General features: G+C 39.2%; 1 protein-coding gene across 1 annotated transcript in view; it reads right to left on the reverse strand.

The window, feature by feature from the left end:
• Positions 1-412: 412 nt before the first annotated feature.
• The window catches only part of LOC124544967 (probable 18S rRNA (guanine-N(7))-methyltransferase), a 37,802-nt gene continuing 10,240 nt past the window's right edge, over positions 413-27,974 (reverse strand). Inside the window, exons 4-6 of the mRNA XM_047123714.1 lie at positions 16,798-16,991; positions 1,222-1,454; positions 413-631 (exon numbers count right to left, since the gene is read on the reverse strand). Coding sequence (XP_046979670.1) covers positions 487-631; positions 1,222-1,454; positions 16,798-16,991 — 572 coding nt within the window. The 3' untranslated portion in view covers positions 413-486. The remainder of the gene's footprint in view (positions 632-1,221; positions 1,455-16,797; positions 16,992-27,974) is intronic.

Here is a 27,974-nt window from a genome sequence, read left to right on the forward strand (position 1 = left end):
ACCCTCTATAACTGTCAGTGATTAAATTACACCGACTTAACTATAGTGTGTAACCATCCAACATCATTTCAACAACACTTTGAGACTGGAAACTGTACAGCCTCATCTATTACTTTATGAAACAAGTTTGTTTATCTCTGAGTGAGCAGAGTGATCTTTTTCATCTAGAAAGTTACCTGGTCCATGATTCATCAATAACTCAACAAACATAACTAATACAATGATCCAGCAAATTAATATTACTTTGAATTCACTTAGAAGAACATCAAAACCATCTGTCTGATATGTATGTTTATCTTATGATTATAAATAACTTAACTTAATGTACAGCAATTCAACCATATGACAAGTGGTTTACTTCTTGCATTATAAGTATTGAAGATTGAGTGACTATAAATATTTAAGAAAATGCTTTTATGTACGAAAACATACTGGTTTAATATCAATACAAGTTCAGATACTGTACACGGTTTTGGCATTAGTTTTTTAAAACCTTCCAGATCTCTTACGACCTGTGTATTTTGTGTCTATCCTTGTTTCTCTGCCCTGTCTTCTTCTCCGTTCTTTCTTTTCTAAAATCCAGTCTCTACTTTTTTTGAGAGATTTTCCACGGATTTTCTTCATTTGTTCCCTGAACACACACAAAAACACCATATATTTACAATCCTTCTGCCTGACAACAGATTTATAAAATAGTTCAAATCTTAACATTAAGAAGGAAACTACTGTTATCTGAAATTAAACAACCACCACTCATGATTAATGTTCCTTGCAAAAAATACATACATACATACAAACAAACAAATCAGTATGTGATTGATGAAGGAGTGTGAAGTCCAATTTCTGCAGTTTTGACTTAAGTCCATATTTTTAATACCTACACAACACTTCACTTGTGGATGAAGGGTAGCAATCCGGCTCTTGCTCATTGCAGACGTGTGCCATTTTAACACCGCCTAAATTGGCAATTGGTAGGAGCAGGATTGCTGCCCTTCTTCCACAATTGAAACTGTGTATACATAAAAAAGATCATTTTAAGTAAAAAATGTGGAAATTGGACTTGCTCCCCTTTACTTCAGGTACAATTATGAACTTTCATACCGCAAAGAGCACAAGTTACAACCCTTTCAAGAACTACTGCAATATGATACCCAACTATAATGTTAAATAATATCTATTCCATCCAACAATGTAGATCAACAAGAAAGGGGAGAGTAAAACCTTTTACTGGTGTACGACACTCCGTTGGCATCCTCATCAGTACCAAGGGCTTTCGGTAATGGTACTGCTGCTCCTGTCATCAGAACTAGGAAGAATTTTTTTGCCTTTGTGCTGTTTGGGTAGTCCACAACAAGTCCTCCAAAGAATCCTGCCTTCATGGCTTGTGTCGTAACTAGCTCAATTTGATCACTGTTCTCAGGGTAAAACTGAAGAACAGCCCTTGCTGTTCGGTTCTGAAAACAAATAGAATAATGATAGTTATGTCAGCTAAAAGGAGATTTTTTACTTAAAATATACAGTCACTTTAATTGAAGGAATTATAACTTTCTTAACTCAGTATGTTTCTCGGTTACAGTATAGTACTCTTTCACTAGTGATCTTGTTACAAACGGACTTTTAGACTAGGTTTCACACAGATAGATTAAAAGAATATGACTACACTTCTCCTGAAAGAACCATTTGGTTTTGCAAAGTCTTGGTAATTCCAATGCAAAATGAATGTAATGAATTTGTAAATGGTTCTACACAATTATTAGTTCAATAACGTGCACTACTACTTCACTACACTTGTCAAATTCAAAGAACACATAAAGGTACTCATTGTTATTTCTTCTACATGGTTTAAAAAATCAAAGGCCCAAATAAAAAATTGCATGTTGTTGTGTTTTAGTAAGTAATATGTTGTTTTACTTTAAATGGCTCTCAACGATATAGATACTTACACTCTAGCTTTTGTAAACTGATTAAATCGGATGATTACCTGCACGCATGCTGTATATTTATTCTCTCATTCTTTCTCTATACATGCCCCACATGTTTTCCCTCTTTTCTGTGCTCACTCCCCTTCCTTGTGCATACTTTCTTGGCATTATTTACTTTTGTTTTTCTTCTCTTAGCATCAATTACTTTTATTCTTCTCCACACTCATTTACTTTGTTTTCTCAGCAGGCCTACCATATCCAGAAGTTTACCATTACTGTCAACCCTTATTCTTTCCTTGCAAAGCCCTAAACACAGGGCGTAGGTACTATAATGCCAAGAATAAATCATTTTTTCATCTTATGTATTCTTTTCCCACAGCTGACAATCTTAAAAATCTGTACCTATCTGATTAATATTTTCCAGATGAATCTTGCTGCTCTGTGGCTCTAAGTGTTCAAATACAAATTCAATAGTATGGGGTTTGATGCCTGGTCATCCCTAGGATTCTTATCTGTAATGATCACTTCTCTCAATTCCACACATTGAACTGTAGGTCCTCTTATTACTGGCTGAGTAAGCCAATTCAAAGTTCAGAGTAATGCAATGGCATATCACTTTCACAATGCCCAAGAAAATACTAAGTCAGGCAAGGGTCCTAGATTTGATGGAATCCACCCTAGATTCCTAAAAAATTGCAGAAAATACATAATAACATCGATAAGCAAATTTTGCTTCAACATACTTAAAGGATATATCTCTCAGAAACTCGAGAAATTGGAAGTCAACATAGTACTAAAACCAAAAAAACCAAAGAACATATCCACAAGTTACTGCCCTATAGCCCTACTGAATTCATGTAACAAACTCCTAGACAAAAAGATTCTAAAGTGTAGAGGCCCACTGATACTAGAAGACATTCCGGTTGAACAGTCTGCATTCAGACCTCATCGCAGTTCTGTTGACCAGGTACTCAGCCTGACAACTCACAATGAGGCTAGGTTTCAGAAACAGCTGAAAATTGCAGTGGTGTATATTGACTTGACTTGAGTGCAGCATACGACACAGTTTGGAGAGATGGTCTTATTTATAAACTTCTCAATGTGGTATCATGCAGCTGAGTAACATTCTTACTAAATGAATAACATCCCTATTAAGCAATATGCCCTGTGGTAGGCCTCAAAATATGACCTCAACAAAATTTGTATGTGCTGGTGACCTTGCCTTTGCTGCCCACAATAACTTCATAGAGGACGGCAGCAAGATCTTATCGGAAGACCTTACTGTGACTGGACTAGACTAATGGCCTCAATTTCAAAATATAAATTTTTGTATACACTGCTGGTGTATTCTGTTTCATCCTTGTGACTCCATTGTGAAGTTTTATAACTTTGTTTTATACATATTATTTTTATATTCTGCACCAAATCCATGCTAAAGAAATAAAAATAAGTGCCTGGTAATGCACTGTGATGTTCAAACCAACCACCGAGGTGACCAGAGTTTTATCTTTTATCTAAATTTAAATTGTTCTGTGACTGTCTTGTGTATTTGATACCTGAAATCAGTAAAGCAAAACATTCATTCTAAAGAAGAAAGTGAAGTGACATATCAAATTACCAACAGGCGACAGCATTCTGTGACAAATTATGATACCATAAGAAGTGTATGTTTAGAAGAATTTTAATATGTTGAAAAATAAACAATATATTAAAACTGTTTTAAATATCAATACAGCTGCTGAATTTACTCGGAACAAATATGTCAGTTACTATAGTGAGAAGTATAGGTATTTCACATACGCATGTGCACTATGCATCCCAAAAAGTATGCTTTAAAAGCAGCAACTGATAAACTTTTATTGTTAGGAGACATAGTTCACGCAACTAAGTCCTAAGAATACGGGTTACAGAAAAGAGTCGCACAATTAAATCCATGCTGTGGACTTTGCTGACACCTACAAATATCAGGTACAAATTCTGCAGAAAAAAAGCAACTTTGGGTTTGGTCACTGAAGCTCCAACATTACGACCAGTTTTCCTCATAGAATTGAAAGGAAATAGTTTCACCCTGAGAAAATACTGACACCAATAATAAATAACTTTCCAGAACCACAACTCCCAAATACAGTGTATTTACAGGGGTTAACACCAGTATGTCACGATTACTACCAGTTCTGACTGTACAATCTTATCATTGCATTTCTTCATAAGTGATTCTTTTACTTTACTTATCTAATGTTTTACACAATTTACAGGAATAGACTAATGACAGAGAAAACTCCATTTACACTTTGTTGAACACTAGAATGTTCGGAAAGGGTAGCAGGAGGTTTTTTAGCTAAGGTGGAATTCATGGTGAAGTACAAGCCCATAAAACTTGAGAAAGAAAGAAATTAGATGACTCACTTTACTAAAGAGTCATTTGTGTAAACTCTGAGTACATCTTATATTACTGCTTTATTAGGTTGCTAAAACCAACATATAACTTGCTAAAAATTATCTATGGTGATGTGTTTATCACACAGCCTACCATATGAACTTATTGCAGGCCTTCTGCGCAACTTTATGTTACAACTCAAACTATTTATTGTGACTTATCATTGTTTTTACTGTTTTATGAACTTGGAACTCTGTCCTTAAGCTATGAGAAGTTTCAATAAAATAAAACAGCTCACTGGCAGTGGACAAGCAATTTACTACAGACACATTCTTCTGGAAGGAACAAATATAAACACGTGTGGCCTCTTATAGGTCCAACAACTTTGAAGTTGATCACCACTAACTAAATATATTTGGTACATACACAAATTTACATCATTAGTCTTGTTTCTTTTGTGTACACCCCATGTAATATTGTTCAGTGGGGAGCAAGAACACCTCCCCAGTAAACTGTTCTTGCAGTACCACTTTTGATGAGACTATAAACAACATAAAGACACAATTCAGGGTTGTGCATGAATACGCCAAGACAAACAGCGCCCTGGTAATGGGAATAATCCTGTAGTGTTGACGTCAAACAATGTGTTGACCACGTACGAAACTTAAAACTGTACCTGGGCTGATATTCAAACCCAGATAATTGCCTTTTGCAGGCAGTGTTCTACCAATTGGGCCACCCAAGTAAATCTTGCAAGGTGCCTAAAGCATGATTTAAAAACTTGATGATTTTGAGCATGAGCACTTGGAGTGCTCTGGCTCTTAATCATGAGCAGAAAAGTTGTGGCCTGGTGGAGAGTGAGGGAAATGCATGTGCATCATGTGGTTGCAACAACATGTGAAATGCGGAATTGTGAAATAGGGGCTGGTCAGTTCTGACAGTGGTGCTAGCTAATAGCAGCAATAGTGAGTCAGCATTGTGGAACCAGTGATGTTTTTGTACTTCAATCCACAATATGAAGAATTTCATATTTTTACACAAAAAGATGCACTTGCAAAATAATTAGTATATCAGGACACACTGAATACATAAAAAGTAATACTTGGTAGTTGTAGCAGAATATTTTCACAAACTGCCACCATTACATATGACAATCATATGTCCTACACAGTTTATGACAGATGACATTCAAAGTCAGCTTGCAAAATTTTTTACAAAGAGTTTATTGCAATTACGGAAATTAATAATTTGTGTATCAACAAATGTAGAGCCTGTCATGCTGGAAAAAAAATCTCTGTTCATAGCACAACTCAATGGGAAAAAGAAAAAGTTTCCAGTGTACCAAATTTGTACTGATCTGTGGCTTGAAGTAACTGATCTGCAGTGCAACAGGGATATGAAGACATTCTAAATTTCTTCAAGTATTTCCCTCAGGATTGGGATACCAATGGAGGGGGTACAGTACTTGCAGATATGCGCCCACCATCTGCTTGTGGAGCATGTTTGCTGTGAAGCCTTGGCCCAAAGATTATACTTGTCAATGGGTTCTCCATTTCTCCTAAATCCACAGAGGCCCTAGATTGTGGTGAGGAATTAATATCCACCAGAGAATGAAGAAACTAGATAGTTAGATGGAACAACAACAGATGGTGTATAATTACTCAGACAATCGAAAAAGCGATTAGAATAACTTGCAACTTTTGGCAGTTTGGCCTGGTGGTGGGGATATGATGTCACTGCCCAGTTAACATGAAGAACGAGTCTGTTACACACCTGTGCCACTAATATGTTACCAGTTAGTGCACCCTGTTGCCATCCTGTCAGTGAACAGAAGCACATGCTGGCAAGCAACCTTTGCTTCTGCGTTCTTTTGCTCTCACTATGAAGTGCAGTTTGCATGTATGTGTTGATGCACTCTTTGTTCACCAGTTGTTGTGAACTGGTATTATTGTACTGCCATTGTTTTAGTTGCAGTGCCATATGTCTCACAATCTGCCATAAAAGAGATCATCCAAAAACAAATTCACTGGCTTCAAAAGTATCCAGAACAGCCACTGCTATTTTCATAGGTCTTCAGTACTGTGAATTAGAAAGGATAAAGAAATGAGGAATGATTAAGCATCACCAGGTCATTCTTTCTGGGAAACACCAGCCAGAAAAAGAAGTTGCGAGAGACGAATAATCAAGGACTCATTCCGGCAGGGTGCAATACAAAGTCATGTATGGAGATTATCAGCATAAAGAGTGCCCTATCTTATGGATATAGGGTACTTATAAATGGTGAAACATCAAAATTTTTTATGACTTTATTAATTTCTATAGTCTTTCCTGATTACATTGATATATACATTATGGGGTTTCAAATGAAAAATGACCTATACATAGCAAATTTTAAAGTTACAGTCATGTATGCTGCCACACCCCCTTTATTTCTGTTACAGAAACCAGTACTATTTTGAAAAGAATTGTGAACTTTCTGTTTCCAGCGATTATACGTATGATACACTATATATGTTGGTAACAGTGCAGGTTTCTAGTGTCTGTAAATGATTATCTTTGCTAGTATTTACTTTTGTTTTGCTGAAGCAGTTTGCTCACATGTTACTGAATGTATGTTGCCCAAGTGCCGCATATATTTGTGGAAGTACATATCCTTTAGTGCGCAATAAATATGAACTATGCCACGCATCACGGAATTCAATAAAGGGAAATTCCGTGGTAGCCAGTTCACAAACAAAGCAAGCCACACTGTTGAAAGTAACCTATGTATAAGTTCTTCAGGGAAGGAACCGCCACATAGCACACCTCCTGGTGATTCAAATTTTTGTGTTAACAATGGGACTGCTTGTAGTGGATTTGTTGTTGGTGGTGTGGGCATCTTACCTTCTTTGATAAAAGAAGTGGCAAAATGTAAACAATGTGATGGTGTAGGCTGTCTGGAAATAACTAAACAACAAAGTAGCAGGAAGGGTTTAGTGTCTAAATTTGTTGTTCTGTGTAGATCCTGCAATAAATCTACCCCGAAAATTACTTCAAGCATTGTGCATATTTCGTATGATGCAAATTTGAAGCTAGTGCATGCAATGTGTGCAACAGGAAAAGGAAAAAAAGGCTGTGCAAACATTCTGTGGTTTGATGGACCTTCCTCCTCCTCCCAGAGGTTCAGCAGGTACATAAAAATACTTTTAGGTGCCTTGACAGTTGTGTCTAAAGCATCTATGAAACATGCAGTAGAAGAAACTGTAAGTATTAGTGGAACCATGGACATTGCGGTTGCACTTGATGGGACATGGCAACATCGAGGACATCGTTCCTTGAATGGTGTTGTAAGTGCTACTTCTCTGGAGAATGGAAAAGTTGTTGATGTGGAGCGTTTACCTAAGTACTGCCACACCTACCATGGTAACACTGAAGGACATACTGAACATAATTGTTCTAAGACTTATGATCGTTACAGAGGATGGAGTGTGATGGAGCTCTACAAATATCTCAGAGGTCGGTGCCCATTTATAACGTTACATATACGAAGTACTTACATGATGGGGACTCTAAAGCTTTCAATAAAATTAATGAGTTCAATGTTTATGGTGATGCTTTGGTAACAAAACTGGAGTGTTGTGGACATATGCGAAAAGGGGATGGGTGCTAGATTGAGGAAGATACGAGGAGAAATGAAAGGAAAGTTGCTATCTGATGGAAAATCTCTGTCTGGCCAAGGCAGATTGACAGAAACTGAAATAGACCTTCTTCAGAGTTGTTATGGGCTGGACATTAGACGAACTGCACCTCTGAACAATGTTACAGCAATGAGAAAAGCTGTATGGGCCACCTACTTTCATAAGTTGTCCACAGATGACCACCCTGTTCAAGGACTTTTTCCCTCAAGGAGCAAAAGAAGTGGTGAAACATACCATCATAAACATTCTCTTCTTGAGCTTGTTATGAATGAAATAAAACCAATTTTTAGAGACCTGAGTGACCGTGGTTTACTTAGTAAATGTCTTCATGGGGGCACTCAGAATACAAATAAAAGTTTCAATTCCATATGGGAAAGATTACCCAAGAATGGTTTTGTATGATTAAATACATTAAAAGTTGGTGTACTAGATGAAATTACATGTTTCAATGATGGAGTGATAGGAAGGTTGGAAATCCTGAGAAATTTGGGCATAAAATGTGGCTCTAATATGGAAGATCAATTGCTTGCATGTGACAGATGAGTGCACGAAGCTGAAAAATTCACTCGTCAAGTTACCAAAGAAGCAAGAAGTGCTAAAAGGAAAGCCAAGAGGAAGCTTGAAGATGATGAAATGCTGCAGGATGAAGACTATGCTTCAGGAATGTTTTGATGCACAGTTTAATTGGACTCATATCTTCATTCACAATTTCCCTGAAGTTGAATTTTTCAGAATTCAGGTACAAATATTTCATAAAGTTTATAAAGCATTGCTCTAATGTTTTTCTGTAACTTGCAATAGTCCATAATTATGTAGTAGACCTAAGCTTTATTGCAGAATCAACTAAAATATAGAAAAATAACATTTTTATTAGGAAACAAATTATAAAAATTAAAATGTAAGATGTGATATTTTTTATCCTTGTAATATACATAATAGGTGGAATTAAATAGGACTAGTACCTCAGCCATCATGTCATGCATATCTGATAAAAATTTGGTCTTCTTCAAATGTATAACATTGGATTAAATGATACCTCAATTTGAGGAAGCATTTTGGGAAAAAAATTGGATCAATTTCTTTATAATTTTTTTCAATAACCCTAAGCAGGTTTAAAAATATTCAAAATACTTCTAATTTGATTAGAAAGTGTGCTGCATTACCCGACATCAACAAAAAATCTGTAAAACATATACATTATAAACAGTGACTGAAAGAACTAGGTGTTGATTTTTACACAATACTGAGCTGGAAAAGTATCCTGTATCCTTAAACAAGATTCTTTTTACCCTCAACGTAACGGGGTATTTAATGAGAGTAGGTAAACTTCGAAATTGTCTGCACAAGCTTGGTTTCCAGCAAAAAACAGTTTTTGTCTCTGAAATCCTTCATCAAGGGAAGTGATGTAGTAGCCTGGAGATGTCAGTGTCAACAAGCCACATGAGAAGCATTTTTTTTTAATGAGATTGTGTGGCTTGACGAAATGTGGTTTAATGCTGCCACATGTGGACAAAAGGCTGAATGGAGCAAACAGCCAACAAAAGCACCAATAAGAAAGAAAATAATGGCAAAATTAACATCTTCCACACTGACTCTGCTCGTGGTTGCATCCCAAATTGTTTATTACGGTTTCATTCCAAGCAGCAATCTGACTATCATGGGGTAATGAACACCTCAGTTTTCAGAGAATGGTTTTCCAATTTGCTCCTATAATTCCTTGAATTCAATGGTGGTAGTGGACAATGGTAAAAGGATACACATAACCAGGGTTCTTCCACACATACACTCATTGCACTCCCACTGAATGTATATGGGAGATTAGTTATATGGCAAGAAACAATGAAAAGTGGAATCTCAGTGAGATAAAAATGCTGTCAGTAGCAGCTATCACAAATATTACCCCAAAGGGTTGGCCTTAAGTTGTTGGCCATACTAAGGTGGTAGTCAAAGGAACATGGATCTGTGAAGGATTGGTTGGAGGAACAAATCTAAGAGATTTCTGTCAGCTCCAGCACTAGTTCCGCACTGAAGGGAGATGTCAGTAATGATAATTCACTTCGAGTCGCACTGCTCATACCATAATCTCAAGTACTTATACAGGGTGTTACAAAAAGGTACGGCCAAACTTTCAGGAAACATTCCTCACACACAAAGAAAGAAAATATGTTATGTGGACATGTGTCCGGAAATGCTTACTTTCCATGTTAGAGCTCCATTAGATCTACTGACAGCCTTGGGAGAGCCAGTCCTGACAAAACTCTACCATCTGGTGAGCAAGATGTATGAGACAGGCGAAATACCCTCAGACTTCAAGAAGAGTATAATAATTCCAATCCCAAAGAAAGCAGGTGTTGACAGACGGGAAAATTACCGAACTATCAGTTTAATAAGTCACAGCTGCAAAATACTAACGCGAATTCTTTACAGACAAATGGAAAAACTGATAGAAGCCGACCTCAGGGAAGAACAGTTTGGATTCCGTAGAAATGTTGCAACACGTGAGGCAATACTGACCCTACGACTTATCTTAGAAGAAAGATTAAGGATAGGCAAACCTATGTTTCTAGCATTTGTAGACTTAGAGAAAGCTTTTGACAGTGTTGATTGGAATACTCTCTTTCAAATTCTGAAGGTGGCAGGGGTAAAATACAGGGAGCAAAATGCTATTTACAAATTGTACAGAAAGCAGATGGCAGTAATGAGTCGAGGGGTTGGGAAGGGAGTGAGACAGGGTTGTAGCCTATCCCCGATGTTATTCAATGTGTATATTGAGCAAGCAATAAAGGAAACAAAAGAAAAGTTTGGAGTAGGTATTAAAATCCATGGAGAAGAAATAAAAACTTTGAGTTTCGCCGATGACATTGTAATTCTGTCAGAGACAGCAAAGGACTTGGAAGAGCAGTTGAACAGAATGGACAGTGTCTTGAAAGGAGGGTATAAGATGAACATCAACAAAAGCAAAACGATGATAATGGTATGTAATCGAATTAAGTCGGGTGATACTGAGGGAATTAGATTAGGAAATGAGACACTTAACGTAGTAAAGGAGTTTTGCTATTTGGGGAGCAAAATAACTGATGATGGTCGGAGTAGAGAGGATATAAAATGTAGACTGGCAATGGCAAGGAAAGCGTTTCTGAAGAAGAGAAATTTGTTAACATTGAGTATAGATTTAAGTGTCAGGAAGTCGTTTCTGAAAGTATTTGTATGGAGTGTAGCCATGTATGGAAGTGAAAAATGGACGATAACCAGTTTGGACAAGAAGAGAATATAAGCTTTCGAAATGTGGTGCTACAGAAGAATGGTGAAGATTAGATGGGTAGATCGCATAACTAATGAGGAGGTATTGAATAGAATTGGGGAGAAGAGTAGTTTGTGGCACAATTTGACTAGAAGAAGGGATCGTTTGGTAGGACATGTTCTGAGACATCGAGGGATCACCAATTTAGTATTGGAGGGCAGCGTGGGGGGTAAAAATCGTAGAGGGAGACCAAGAGATGAATACACTAAGCAGATTCAGAAGGATGTAGGCTGCAGTAGGTACTGAGAGATGAAGCTTGCACAGGATAGAGTAGCATGGAGAGCTGCATCAAACCAGTCTCAGGACTGAAGACCACAACAACAACAACACAGTATGTACTGTACTTCCTCAATTCACTGCCAGTTGGCCCAATTGACGAGAATTCGCACGCAATTGTGCAATCATGTCATCAACACAGATTTTCTGTGAACGTTTGGGCAGGCATTGTTGGTGATGTCTTGATTGGACCCCATGTTCTCTTCCACCTATGCTCAATGGAGCACGTTATCATGATTTCATACGGGATACTCTACCTTTGCTGCTAGAACATGTGCTTTTACAAGTACGACACAACATGTGGTTCATGCATGATGGAGCTCCTGCACATTTCAGTTGAAGTGTTTGTACGCTTCTCAACAACAGATTCGGTGACCGATGGACTGGTAGAGGCGGACCAATTCCATGGCCTCCACGCTCTCCTGACCTCAACCCTCTTGACTTTCATTTATGGGGGCATTTGAAAGCTCTTGTCTACGCTACCCCGGTACCAAATGTAGACACTCTTCGTGCTCGTATTGTGGACGGCTGTGATACAATACGCCATTCTCCAGGGCTGCGTCAGCGCATCAGGGATTCCATGCGATGGAGGGTGGATGCATGTATCCTCGCTAACGGAGGACATTTTGAACATTCCCTGTAACAAAGTGTTTCAAGTCACGCTGGTACATTATGTTGCGGTGTGTTTCCATTCCATGATTAATGTGATTTTGAGAGAAGTAATGAAATGAGCTCTAACATGGAAATTAAGCGTTTCCGGACACATGTCCACATAACATCTTTTCTTTATTTGTGTATGAGGAATGTTTCCTGAAAGTTTGGCCGTACCTTTTTGTAACACCCTGTAAAATAATCACTCACTTGTGTGCCCCATTCAGTCTTGCCATTGTGTATTATTAAATAATGCTTCACTGACTGACTGTTATCAACCACATGCTGAAAGTAAGTGTGCCACAGTCACCTCATACTGACAGCAGACTCCCCTCCAGTTGCTCTATGCAGGACTATCAAAACTTGCCAGTAACTTACACTCCACTGTCAGGGTAAAGGAATTCCATTTCAGTTTCAACATGGTAGTTGAGAAAGACTCCAGCAGGTATTCAGAATTGGAGGTTCCTTCAAGTGAGGAAGGAAAGAGAAGAGTTGGATGAAACAGGATTAAATCAGGAATTAATTAGTAAATTTACACAGAGTGTTGGTTCAAAGAACGAAAGGAAAACAAACAACAAAAAGTCAGGAAAGTGTTCATATGAATTCAGTTGTTGCAATCCAAGTGATATGAAAAGCAAGTAACAAGAAATGAGACCCAATAAAATAACCTAAGACAGAAGAGGATGATAAAATTTCTTAGCTGTCTCCCTAAGGTTAAAACAGAGTAAGATGTGATGTAATTATTTATTTTCAACTTTTCTTCTCATATCAGGTGCAAAAGTACTGATGAATACATCTGTACTAATAATAAATCTGTAGAACTGTCCTGCCTGCCATTCTTTTTGAACATGCTTCTGCAAAACTGTTAGATGAATCTCCATAGGGTTTTCACAAGCAATTTGTGCATTGCTTGGGTCACCGCATAGGCTTTATTTTCATCAAAATCATACAACAAAAATGATATTGTGATTTAAAGTTTTATCTAAAACTGTCATATATATCTGTCTGAACATTTTAATCTCTTTCATGGGGGTTTCATGGTAACTTGAGCACTGTATCTGCTTTATCTCCTCAGAATCTGATCACGGAAAAAAAGGTAATGTAATTTATAGTTTTATCCATACTAATATTATAAATGTGAAAGTAAATCTGTCTTATGTTTTCATGACTAGCTTGCAATTACGCAAATTAGGGAATAATATTTACTTTTTGTAAAAGCTATTTAGTCTCTTGACTTTTCATCTTTGTCATATTTGTGAAAATAGTTTTATTGGTTAATATATGTTTCGTGATACAATTCAAAGTAATGACTCCAAAGCTTATACAATTTTCAATATGTAACTCATATTTTCACACTATGTGTTGCATAATTTCAGCACATTTTCCTGCTCGGCCTTCACGGATTTCAATGAAATATTACGTGAACATTCCCACACGTCCCTGATGAGCACTGGTATGGTTTAACGTTAAAATGTGATTATTTTCTAACTGATTTTGCAAAAAAAACTATGTTCCATAAAATTTTCCACACTGGGCTGATTAGAAAGGTCAGGGTTTTAACCACAAAAAAGTGTATTTCGTTATACAATGCAGGCTAACAATGCCAGATAATTTAAATCAAACCAGGGTATGAAAAATTGGATTCTTATATCTCAAAGTACGTGCATGCTGAACATGAAACTTAATATTCAATAGCTTGATAGCACAAGGATATGGAATAACAAATTTCAATCACTTACTGTTTTCCAATAATCTACAAATTTGTCGATAAGAAGACAGCTTCTGTGAAAAGGTGAAAATAGGTGGTACATTCAACAATGCCCCCCTCCCCCCCCCCCCCCCCCCCCGGACAATGGGTTAAATTTTCAACATGAGCCAACAATGCTACGTAAATTAGAACAAAACAACCAAAAACACAACATTGTGAATGAAGATTTAACTTTGGTTTCTTATATCTCGTTAATTGAAGGTGCGGCACATTTGAAACTTTGGACAACAACAACTTAGCAACATAAGGTTTTGCAATGTAAAATACCAGTCACATACTGATTTCCAAATTTCTGCAAAATCAATTCATAATTGTTTTTTGTAAAAATTATAAAAGCAGATCACACTTAGTTTACTTTCAGAAAATCTGTTTTGCATAATTGATTTCAATCCATCACAGTTGGAAAGCACATTATTTTTTTTTTTTTTTTTTTTTTTTTTTTTTTTTTTCCCTCCAAGCAACCAGAAAATAATGTTCGATTTTTCAACATGTGCTAACAATACTTGAAAATTCTGGATGAATTTCAAGGAATGTACCATGGTAACGGGCCACATTTCAACAACCAGTTGATCATGTTTTGTTGCATGTATTTTTTATTTATATATTTACAAGTAATATCTCACTATATTGCATTGGTCCACACGGACATGTTTACTTACAGCCTATGCTATAATCTCATCTCACACGCCTCCTACTGCAGAAACGGCTGAAGTAAAAAATTAAGTCTTCCTTCAATATCATCATCTGGCTGACAGTATAAACTTCCAAAAACGAACTACACAAAGTGGCTCAAAAATTTTGAAATACGTAAGCTGCAATTTTGAGAAGTTTAAAATCAAAACTGATACTAGTTTTTGCTTGTCATCTGTGTGAGATACTCCTACAGACTTGAGAACCAGAGATAAGGTACTTAGCAGATGGGTTTGCAAGCAGACAGGTAGCACACCACCATGCAGCTTTGTAACCTAAATTAAGAAATCAAATTACAGGCTTGGAAACACAGATGAAGAAACCTATCCTTGGCTAGTATCGCACAGCTTTCGGACATTATCCTTATAGTGTGACACAACTGCCGCTTCACATTTTTGTCATCTTCGACCAACACAAAATAGTAAGATATTTCTTGTAAATCTAAAAATAAAAACTGCACACAATGAAGCATGGTCAACAGGTTGTTGAAATGTAGTCCATTGCCATGATACATTCCCTCAAATTTGTTCTTAATTTTCAGGTATTTTTAGTACACACTGGAAAATCAAACATGATTTTCTGGATGCTTGAAAAAATGTTCTTTCCAACTGTGAGTAGTCTAAAATCAATTTGCAAAACAGATTTTCTAAAAACAAACTGAATGTTATCTATTTTTATAATTTTTACAAAAAACAAGTTTGAACCAATTTTGTAGAAATTTGGAAAGCAGTATGTGACTGATGTTTTATACTGCAAAAGCCTTAGGTTGCTAAGTTGTTGTGACCCAAGTTTCATATTTATCGTGAATTTAGTTGATGAGATAAGAAGCCAAAGTTAAAATTTTAATCGCAGTTTGATTTTTCTGAGTATTTTGACCCACATTGGAAATTAAACCCACTGTTTTTGGAGAGGGCAGGCGATGGGGCTTAAAACACATTGTTTCGAAGCTTTAACAGAAAACCATATTTGTAAAAGAAGTGTCAAATATATCCTGTTTTACCTTTTCACAAAAATCATCAACTTATCAACAAATCTGTACACTGTTGGAAAATAGAAGTGAATGAAATTTTGTAGTCCACATCTTTGTGCTATTAAGCGACTGCACATTAAGTTTCATGTTCAGTACGCGTGTACTCTATGAAATAAAAGTATCCAAATTTTAAATTTATCTCATGCAGTAATTTTCAGCCACAACTTTGAGTCAAAGTATCTGGCATTTTTAGCCTCCGACGGATAATCGAATACACTTTTTCTGTGGTTAATACCATGGTCTTTCTAATGAGCCCAGTGTGGAAAATTTTTTGCAAAATCAAGTCAAAAATACAGCATTTTTTACCTTCTTACACATCTTCAACAGTGCATTTAACGTATTCAGCATTTGAAAATGGTATGTAAATGAAAAATTATATTTGAGAATCTTGTGTTTTTAGGGTACCACAAGCCAAGTTTAATGTTCATCACATCTTTAGTCCCCGAGATATAAGAAGCCAAACATTGAGAATTTTTGGGCAATTTTGCCTAAAATTTTATGGCTGCATATCACTCATAAAATTCTGTTCATTAGTATTCTTAAGAGAATGCGTAATGTTGTACAATATGGCACAATTTCATTTCTTTCAACAAAATAATGCCTTAGATATAACAGCTCAAAATTGCCAGAAATTCATGTTTGTTCTGTGCAAAGTTGTGCATGGAGTCAAACAAGTGACTACCTCTGCCAGTATTGCTTCTACTAATATCCACTGGGGACACGTGTGAGTGTACACATAAAATATCAATGAAATCCACAATGGTCAAACAGGGAGGCATAGGTGAGGTGATGTGAAATGACACAGCTACTTCAATAGCACGATGCATTAATGCACACTCCTGCCCATGCCCCTCTGTATGCACTGCTCAGCAGGAATGCTGTACATGCCAATGCATCATGTTTTGTGATAGCTTGGGAGGGGGGAGAACGGTGTGCATATCATGAGCTGTGCCTACCCAAATACACAGACAAGTGAGAGCAGTCGATTTAATTTCATGTACAATATCTTGCTTGCTCAGTACCACTCTTCATACAACAATACTGATATGTGATCACAGCCGTGGGTAACAGCTGGTATAAAATAATACAAAGAACCACGACTCACCAGACATGCGTATAATGTACTGAAAAACTTGTACAGTCGTTTAACAGGATTGTGACTTCTTTTATCAGCATTGCATAACCACTGTAGGGCACTAATACTGACAGCTCCATCAAACGAGCCAGCTCGGAATGGTACTCCATGGCCAAGGTCACCAAGAATCAAATCACCTTCCACCTCCCTCTCTAGTGCAATTTCTATAAAAAGCAACATGAAAATCATGAAAATTATCTTTTTGCCACACACACACACACACACACACACACACACACACACACACACACACACACACACACAAAATAATATTAATCTATAACTACGGAAATAAATAATTTGTTCACGCAAGCAGCCTTTAAAAAGCTGTCTCAATGTCTGTGTTCTGAAACACAAAGCACACAAATGATATACTGAATATCAACTTCACCATAATATGAAAGGTCAAGTTTCCTTTCTACAACATTTCACAAGAAAACTTTGAGCAGAAGGAAACTTAACTCTAAATGTGCTGTAAAACAGAAATTTCGCCCACATCCATTTATAATTACTAAAATGGAACTTCAACTGTGATTTAAGTGCTGCGAAACTTTAAGAATTTCAGAATTTTGTTTCAGATGTAATTTTTGAGAGAGACTACTGGTAACTAACAATTTAAGAGACTATAATCCAATCTAATCTAACCTGTCATCTAATCTCTAAGATTAGCAGTGCTTTTCACATATTAAATGCAAAAATCAGTTCATGAGAATTAAATGACCAACACATATGCAGAGTGAACTGTCACCTAACACTAATACAAGCAACCAGAGGCACTTCTGTCAACTTGTATCAAGTGTACATAGCAGACAACAGCACATTCACATTTAAGAACAGTACTTGCTCCCATAGTTTGGTAGGTGGGAAAGTTATATTTGTGTCTTTGTTGTTCACAGACTGTGGTAAAATTTATATAACTTCAAGTTCAGAATCCAGAAGGCTCAGGCGGAGATAGTGAATGACTATGACATCCACCAATGACAAACACACACTGATAAGCGAGATCATTATCACCAACAACCTACTATTGTTATAAACCCGTCTAGGCAATAGCAGCGTCACCTGGTGAGGAATAACTGATAGTCAGACACGCACACGTTGCATGTAGTATCAGTGAGCAGGCTGTCTGTGTGTAGAATGAGGAAGGCTTACAATCAATCTAAGTTTGACCAAGGGCAGACTGTGATGGCCTGGAGGATCTGGTCAAGTATTTGAAAATTGAATGATTTGCTGGTTGTTCAAGGAGTGCTGTGCTGAGTGTCTTCAACACATGGCAAAACCAAGTTGAAACCATCTCCAGATGTCATGGGGCTGAACAACCACAGCTCAATATAGATGTGGGATGTTGTAGGCAGGGAAGACTGGTAAAGCAGGACAGGTGGCAAACTATGGCAGAACTAACATCAGATTTTAATGCTGGGCAGAGACAAGTGTGCCTGACCACACAGTGCACTGAACACTTCTAATGGTGGGCCTCCACAGCTGACGACCCATGCGTGTGCCAATGTTAACACCACAACATCGGCAACTTCGACTGAAATGGACATGTGACCATCGGCACTGGATGTTGGTGCAGTGTTAGAGGATTGCACGGTCTGATGAATCCCGATACTTTCTTCAGCATGCTGATTGGAGGGCTTGAATCTATCATCTTCCTGAGGAATAGCTCCTTAACAGCTGTACTGCAGGATGGAAACAAGCTGGCGGTGACTCCATTACGCTCTGGAGGACATTCATGTGAGCATCCGTGGATCCAGTGGAACTTGTGCAAGGCACCATGATGGCCAGTAGTACCTGGTTGCAGACCATGTACACCACTTCAAGATGATCAGGTTTACTGACAGAAATGCCATTTTTCAACAGGATAAATGTGTCATGTCACAAGGCCAGAAGTGTGATGGAGTGGTTCGAGGAACACAGTGGCGAGTTCCAACTGATGTGCAGTCTCCACAACTCACCAGATCTGAACCCAATTGACCACATCTGGAATGTGACTGAACATGGCATCACAGATCATCAGCCCCTCCCCAGAATTTACAGGAATGAGGTGATCGTGTGTGTGTGTGTGTGTGTGTGTGTGTGTGTGTGTGTGTGTGTGTGTGTGTGAGGGGAGGGGGTGGGGTGGGGGGGGGGGGGGGGGGCGGGCGTGCAGCACACATGTGCACGTCTGCAGTGCCAATTCCATCGAATGACTAATCAAGGCCTCATTCCTTCCATGCCACTACATTTCGCCGCCGTTATCTGTGCAAAAAGTGAATGTACCTCCTATAAGATATGTGACCATTATGTTAGGGATGATCAGTGTATGACAAATATTAACTGTCACATATTCAAAAGAATAGAACCACTGACCCCCTTCAACTACTGCCTACCACTAATGCTGCCACTTGAACTGTGATATTATCAAGTACTGTACATAGAAGGCTTGTGAACTGTGGGGCATTTGTCACTGGATGGTGCATTCGCAGCAAGTGCATGAATACATATCTGTGTGTGTGTGTGTGTGTGTGTGTGTCAAACAGTTCTTTCCAGTGATGACTCCAGTTTAAGTTGCAGTGTGATATAAGACTTGGAATGCCATCAGAAAATTCTGTGTCGGCGTGTGAGAGAGATGATGTACGGATAAATACTGACACACGTCACTTGTTTCCACTGGAAATGACAAGTCGATAAGGTCTACAGCCGTAACATCTTTGATGCTTATGTATGTCTTCACTGGAGCAATGAGTGACGGTATCATCCTTCAAAATGCCAATGCATGAACATACAGTGCTCACTGTGTGATCGAACATCCTTAACAGAAAACAATTTAAAGCATGAAAAGACCAGCTTGATCTATCAACGTGAATTTCACAGAGGATGCAATAGAATGTTTGTACAAGAAAACAGAAACATTTAGTATATAAACAATATGAGTGTGATTGACTGGTTGGTTTGGGGTATAAAGGGACCAAACTAAAGGGTCATCAGTCCCTTTTTCTTGACGCAAGCAAGTCTCGAGGTACAAAAACAGCTAACACCACACCTAAGAAAAACACAAATGGAATGAACAAAAAATGGGGCAAACATACACCACAAGGAAAAGTAGAAGGTTTTGAAACCATAGAGCAGATGGTTTGGGCTGGCTGATCACAATAATAAAAGAGGATGAGACAGCCACTCTGCAACACACTAAAATGTCCACCCCAAAAAGACAAGGCGAGATGAACACATGTAGCGAGAAAGACGACCACCAAGACAAACAAATGCAAAGACAGTGCAACAGAGTTAAAATGGAGGGAAGGTGGTGACCTCAGAGAGAACGCTAAATGCCCACTATTATATGGTACGATAAAAACCCCCACTTCACGAATAAAATGTAAAACTAAATATGCTACTGAGGCATTGTAGTCCAACACCGAGGGTAGGGTGGTGGGAAAGTTAAAAGTCTGCCGCAGAGCGGCTAAAAGTGGGCAGTCCAGCAAGATGTGGATGACAATCATATGTGAGCCGCAGTGACACCGAGGTGGATCCACGCAACAGAGGAGATAGCCATGTGTTAGCCACTTATGGCCAATGCAGAGCCGGCAGAGAACCAAAGAGTCCCTGCCTGGAGGTCTTTCACACATTTGTAGTCTCCTTAAGGGTGTGCAATTTGTTGTGCATACCGAGATTATGCCATTCAGTCTCCCGAAGCTGAAAAACCTTGCGGCGCAATAATGATCGCAGGTCAGTTATGCTGATCTCCAGAAGAGGTTTCCGTGTAGCCTGTTTGGCCAGCCTGTCGACAAGGTCATTTCCTGAGGTCCACACAAACACCACGGAACGACTAAACCATTCCAGGGCATAGATGGACTCCTGGATGGTCGCTACCAAAGGATAGTGGGGTAGCACTGGTCAATAGCTTGTAGACTGCTGCTCGAGGAGTCAGTACAGAGGAGAAACGACTCACCAGGGCACGAGCGGATGCGCTCAAGAGCAAGAGAAATGGCCGCCAGCTCTGCAGTGAAAACACTGCAGCCATCTGGCAAGGAGTGCTGTTCAATATCTCCCCCATGAACATATGCGAAGCCAACGTGACCATCAGGCATCGAGCCATCAATGTAAACTTCATGGTCCTGGTACAAGCCAAGAATCAAGAGGAAGTGACAGCAGAGAGCTGCGGTGTTAACTGAGTCCTTAGGAACATTAGAAAAGTCCAGGAGAAGCTTCGGCCTAAGTGTAAACCATGGAGATGTACGTGAATGGACCTCAGGTGTAGGTAGTAAAGGCAAGGAACCCACTTCAGACAGAAGAGATCTGACACGAACCGTAATCGTAAGCCCTGACCTTGGCCTCCGAAGCAGAAGATGAATCGCCGTGGATGGGAAAAGGAGATGGTAATTTGGAAGCTCAGGAGAACTACGAATGTGTGCACTGTAACTGGTGAGCAGTTGTGCAAGCCTAACCTTCAATGAAGGGACTCCAGCCTCCACCAGGACGCTGGTCATCGGACTCGTCCTAAAATCTCCTGTTGCCAGTCTAATGCCACAGTGGTGCATTGGGTTGAGTAAACGCAATGTTGCGGGCACCGCTGAACCATGAACCAGACTCCCATAGTCAACGCAGGATTGAACAAGGGCCCTGTAGAGTTGCAGCTGCGTAGAGCAATCTGCACCCCAGTTGGTGCTGCTCAGGCAGCAGAGGGCATTGAGATGCTGCCAGCACTTCCGCATCAGCTGACGAAGATGAGGAAGCCATGTCAATCGGGCATTGATAACCAGTCTTAAGAATCGATATGTCTCCACTACCATGAGTGGATTGTCATTAAGGTAAAGCTCTAGTTCCAAATGAATGGTACGAAGCTGATAGAGGTGCATGACACACGATATCACAGCTGAAAACTGGAAACCTTGGGATAGAGCCCATGACTGCACCTTGTGGACGGCTCCCTGTAGGCACTGCTCAGCAACACCAGTACTGGAGGAGCAGTACGAAATGCAGAAGTCGTTTGCATACAGAGAAGGTGAGACCGACAGCCTGACAGCTACTGCTATACCGTTAATACAGCAAAGAACTTGGAAGAGCAGTTGAACATAATGGACAATGTCTTGAAGAGATGCTATACGATGAAGATCAACAAAAGCAAAATGAGAGTAACAGAATGTAATCAAATTAAATCCAGCGATGCTGAAGGAATTAGATTAGGAAATTAGAGCCTTGAAGTAGCAGACAAGTTTTGCTATTTGAACAATAAACTAAATGATGACGCTCAAAGTAGAGAGGATATAAAATGTAACTGCCAATGGCAAAAAAGTGCTTCTGAAGAAGATAAATTTGTTAACGCTGAGTATAGATTTAATTGTCAGAAAGGCCTTTCTGAAAGTGTTTGTATCGAGTGCAGCCAGGTTTGAAAGTTAAACATGGGTGATAAACAGTTTAGACAAGAAAAGAAGAGAAGAGAAGCTTTTGAAATGTGGTGTTACAGAAAAATGCTGAAGATGGGTAGGTCATGTAACTAATGAGGAGATACTGAATACAATTGAAGAGAAGAAAAATTTGTGGCACAACCTAACTAGGTGAAGGGGCCTGGTTGGTAGAACACATACCGAGACATCAAGGGATCCACCAATTTAATACTGCTGGGAAACAGGGAGGGTAAAAATCACAGAGGGAGACCAAGAGATGAATACAGCAAGCAGGTTCAGAAGGATGTAGGCTGCAGTAGTAACTTGGAGGTGAAGAGGCTTGCACAGGATAGGGTAGCGTGAAGAGCTGCATCAAACCAGCCTTCGAACTGAAGACAAAGACAACAACAACAACATGCAGCAATTACTGTACAACACTCTATGTGGGCCTGACAGTTAACCAGCATGAACAACTGCTACAAAACTGTGCCAAACTGCAAACTTGATCTTGCAGTACCCACTGCAACACAAATGACTTCAACAGAAATTGCTTCACTACATTAACCACTTGGATACTCCATTCTTGCATTAGTATCTCTGAACTAGGCAGGTGTGAATAGTCTCTTCAGCATACCATGCACTCTTGCAATGCCAACCTCCACTAACTGTTTCCCACTGCCCCACCTTTCCTTTTTCCTCCCCTTCTGTCTACATCACTTCTTCCCTATCTAGATCTTGTACCACCTTCTCTCACCATTCTTCCTCTCCTTCCCAAGAAGTCTCTCTCTCTCTCTCTCTCTCTCTCTCTCTCTCTCTCTCTCTCTCTCTCTCTCTCATCTTCAATTTCCTCTTCTTTCCTCACTTCCCTTCCCCTCCTCTCCCAACCTTTTATCTTTTATATAATCTACCCTCTAAGCACCCTCCATCTTGTTGTGCAGCCAGCGAGTCATCTATGGAGACACCTGTCTCACACCACTCCCCTAAATCCTCACCTTGTGTGTCAATCCCTAGCCCCTCCATACTCCGATCTGTCCAGGGGACTGCTTTCGACAATCAACAGTCAGTCTCGTCATGGCTACGTGTGAGTGTGTTTGGAAGTCTCTGTGGTTGTGCACATGAATGGGTGTGCTTCTACTAGAGAAAGGACAAATGCTCGAACACTAGTTTAAAATAGTTTTCTGTGCATATTTCCATTTGCTACATGTCACTCAGTTATGGGTGAGTGGTTGTTTCTCCTTTACTTTACATATTAATCTTCAGTATTCTAGTATAGCACCACATTTCAAAAACTTCTATTCTCTTCCTGTCTGAAATGCTTAACATCCATGCTTCACACCCATGTAAGGGTACACTCCAGGCAAATACCTTCAGAAAAGACTTTTTAAAACTTAAATCTATATTAGAGATTAACAAATTTCTTTTCTTCAGAAACAGTTTTCTTGCCATTACCAATCTACATTTCAGTTGCTCTCAGCTTTGCCCCTCAGAAGTTGTTTTACTGACCAGGTAGCAAAACACATCATCTACTTTCAGCATTTTATTTTGTAATATAATTCCCAACATTGCACAGTTTAATTCAACTACATTCCACTACTCTTGTTTTGTTTCTGTTGTTATTCATCTTATAACTTCTTTTCAAGACACTGACTATTCCATTCAACTGCTCTTTCAAATCCTTTGTTCCCTCTGCTGGAATTACAATGTCACTGGGAAACCTCAAAGTCTTTATTTCTTCTCACCATACTTTAATTCATTCTCCAAATTTTTATTTGGTTCCTTTACAGTTTGTTCAACGCACAGACTGAATATCATTGGGGGTAGGCTACAACCCTGTCCTTCCCATCTATGGCTTCTCTTTAATGTCTGTCAATTCTTACAACTGCAGTCTGGTTTGTGAACAAGCTGTGAATCCCTTTTGCTCCCTGTATTTTATCCCCACTACCTTCAGAATTTCCAATACTGTATTCAAGTCAACATTGTCAAACACTTTCTTTGACTACACAAAAGCTACACACTGCTTTGTTCCCCTTTACACGTGTGAGTTCAGATTTGACTTCTCATCTTGTAGTTGTCAATGTCTGCACCTGAAATTGGTTTAGGTACGACGGTGATAGTGCAGGATGATCGGACTTCACACTAGGTGTTGCAATCTTGTGTAATGCTGGAACTGAAATGCTTGAGCATGTATAATATTTTCATTGGTAACACAATAAGGTTGTTCTCTCACTACCTCCACATACTGGCACAAAGAAATAAAACTACTCTTTCTATTTGAAACTTAAGGAACATGCACAGAAGTTGAGTTCTCAAGCTATGACACAAAAATGAAACATGGAAGCAACTCGCATATCTTCTTCTATTTCTGCACGGATGTCACTCGGTATTGTTATACTGTGTGCACTTATTCACAGATTGCTGTATTACTCTTTCCTGGCAAGATAATGTATGGCATTAACACAAAAGCCCATGCAGATGCTTCATCTCTTGCAGATACTATGATCACCACTGTACCTTGAAGACATATTGCGGCCCTATGCACACTCGTTACAAGCAAAAACAGGTAATGCAATCTCCATACAGTTTCCTAGTCTTTATTAATAGATCACGATATCATTTACAGATTGCAACCATCATTCGTAGACTAGATGGATGTAGGCTTACACGTTACTCTACCAGAGTGATATGTAACAGCACAATATGTAAATTTTTCTTTCTTTAACTCTTCTCCTAAGTCATATGATCAGTACTGTCTCGCACATTCCTACAGTTTTCTGGAACCCAAAATGATCTCCCCTGAGGTTGGTTTTTACCAGTTTTTCCATTCTTCTGCAAATAATTCATGTCAGCATTTTGAAACCATGACTTACTAAAGTGGTAGTTCAGTAATACTCACTCCTGTCAGCACCTTCTTTCTTTGAAATATGAATTATTACATTCTTCTTCAAGTCTGAGGGCATTTCCCCTGTCTTGTGTATCTTGTACACCAGCTGGAACAGTCTACTCATGGCTAGTTCTCCCGATGATATCAGCTGTTCTGAGAGAAAGTTGTCTACTCCAGGGGCTTTGTTTTAGCTTACGTCTTTCCATTCTCTGTCAAATTCTTTTTGCAGCATCATATTCCCCATCTCATCTTCATCTACTTCCTCCTCCCTTTCTATAACATTGCATTCCAGTTTATTTTCCTTGTGGAGCCCATCAATACAGTTCTTCCACCTTTCTACATTTCCTTCTTTGCTCAGCAGTGCCTTTCCACCTGACCTCTTTATATTCATACCATTGCTTTTCTTTTCTCAAAAAGTTTATTTAACCTTCCTATGGGTGGTATTCACTTTTCCCCTAGTTGTACATGCTCCTACAGCCTTGCCATTCTTGCTTAGTTATTCTGCACTTTCTGCCAATCTCATTTCTTAAACATCCGTATTCCCGTTCTTCTGCTTCATTTGCTGCATTTTTATATTTTCGTCTTTTGCCAATTCAGTTCAATATTTCCTGTGTTATTAAAGGCTATCTAGTATGCCTTCTCATCTTACCTATTTGATCCTCTGCTGCCTTCACTATTTCACCTCCCAAACCTCATCTTTCACCTATTACAGTATTCGTGTCCAAACAATGGAGCATCCAGGATGGAATAACAACAATATATTGAAAAGGATGTACTGCTACTTACCATATGGAGGAGACGTCAAGTTGCAGACAGGCATAACAAAAAGACTGCTACACATTTCATTTTTTGGCCAAAAAGACTTCTTCTAATGTAGAAGGCGCGCGCGCGCGCGCGCGCGCACACACACACACACACACACACACACACACACACACACACACACACACACACAGTGGTTGCTGAGGTCTGAATGTGTACACCAGCTGCACCTGATAGAAAGCGATCTGTGCATGGTGGGGTAAAGAGGAGACTGAGGTAGGGAGGTGGGGGAGGTTTAGTACTACTTGCAGGTGTGTGCAGGGATGTGGTGGGGACAGGGTAGGATGCTAGTTGCAGTCTCAAGGAATTGGGAAAGGGGGGGGGGGGGGGGGGGTAGTGGTAAACAAGATAAGTATAGGTGGGAAAAAGACTAGTGGGTGTGCTGATGGAATAGAAAGCTGTGCAGTGCTGGAGTGGGAGCAGGGAAGGGAATAAGTAATGTGAAAGTCAGGGACCAGCAAATGTTAAAGCCACGTCAATTACAGGAATGTGGAACATAGTGCAGGAAGACTCCCACCTGAGCAATTCAGAGCACCTGATGTTGGTAGGAAGGATACAAATGGTGCAAGGCTATGAAGCAGTCAGGGAAGTGAAGCACACTGTGTTGAGCAGCACTTTCAGCAACTGGATGGTCCAGCTGACCCTTGGTTACAGTTTGTCAGTTGCCATTCATGCAGACAGACAGCTTGTTGCTTGTCATGCCCACTAGTCTTTTCTCTCTCCTCTGCTTCTCTCCTTTTATGCTCTCCTCTCCCTCCTACCTCAAACTTCCCCACTGCACCTAGCACAGATACCCTGCCCCCCACCACCTTCCTGCAAGCTCCCACAAGAAGCACTACAACTTCCACCACACCTACCGTGCTACCCCTCTCCCGGCTGAGTCTCTTCCTTATCCCCATCACCCACAGACTGCTTCCCCATCATGCACAGTATCTGTATGCAGTCCAGCCCAGTGGATAGAAAAAGTGATCATGTGTTTTTGAGTTGTGTTTGTGTGTTTGGTTTCCATTTTACAAGAAGACATTTTTACCAAAAGATCAAATATATAGAAGTCTTTTTGTTGTGCCTATCTGCAGGTCAACTTCTCAACATGTCAAGTAGCAATCTATTCTTTTCATAATATTGTCGTCATTGTATTCCTGTCCCCAGTTTAGTTAAACGTGTGTTGCGTAATACCACCTCTGAAACAATAATTTCTCGTTCTTTCAACTTGCCCAGGTCCCATCTCCTTACTTTCTTTTTGTACTTTCCTTCAGTGTTAATCTGTGATTGATTAATGTATGAGTATACATTGCCCCCCTGTACTATTCTTTCAGTTTAAAACCCGATTTTGAAACATCTGCCTTCCCATTATACAATCAATCTGAAATCATCCAGTGTCTCCAGGTCTCTTCCACATATAGAGCCTTCTTAGACGACTCTTAAACCAAGTGTTAGCAATAATTAAATTATGTTCTATGCAAAATTTTACCAGACAGGTTCCTCTTTCATTCCTTTCCTCCAGTCCATATTCTCCTACTATTTTTCCTCCTCTTCTGTTTCCTGCTGTTCCATTTCAGTCCCCCATTACATATTTTTCCTCTACCTTAACAACCCGAATAATTTTTCCACCTCTTCTGTTTCCTGCTGTAGCATTTCAGTCCCCCATTACAAATTTTTCCTCTACATTAACAACCCGAATAATTTATTTTATCTCATCATGCCTTCTTCAAATTTCTTCATCATCTGTGTTGGCATATAAACTTATGCTACTGTGGTGGAAGTTGGCTTTGTGTCCAACTTGCTACTGAAAGTAAATTAGAATCAAATAAGACAAAAAATCTGACAAATACTATTCAATTTTGCACAGAATATGCTTAAGAATTATTCCCTTTTACAAACCATATTTGTCAGCCTCTCATGCAGCAAGTGGTTGTCTGTCTGTGGAAGATTAAAGGTTAAGCAACATACTGGTATTCATAACTTGTAGGGTGAAATCTGTAACATTATCTGCTGCAGAATACTAGAGCACATTGTAAACTTTAACACTACAACATTCCTGGTTAAAAAGAAGCCTCTCTCAAAGAACCAGCATGGGT

This window comes from Schistocerca americana, chromosome 8 (assembly GCF_021461395.2).
Source record: "Schistocerca americana isolate TAMUIC-IGC-003095 chromosome 8, iqSchAmer2.1, whole genome shotgun sequence".
Lineage (NCBI taxonomy): Eukaryota > Metazoa > Arthropoda > Insecta > Orthoptera > Acrididae > Schistocerca > Schistocerca americana.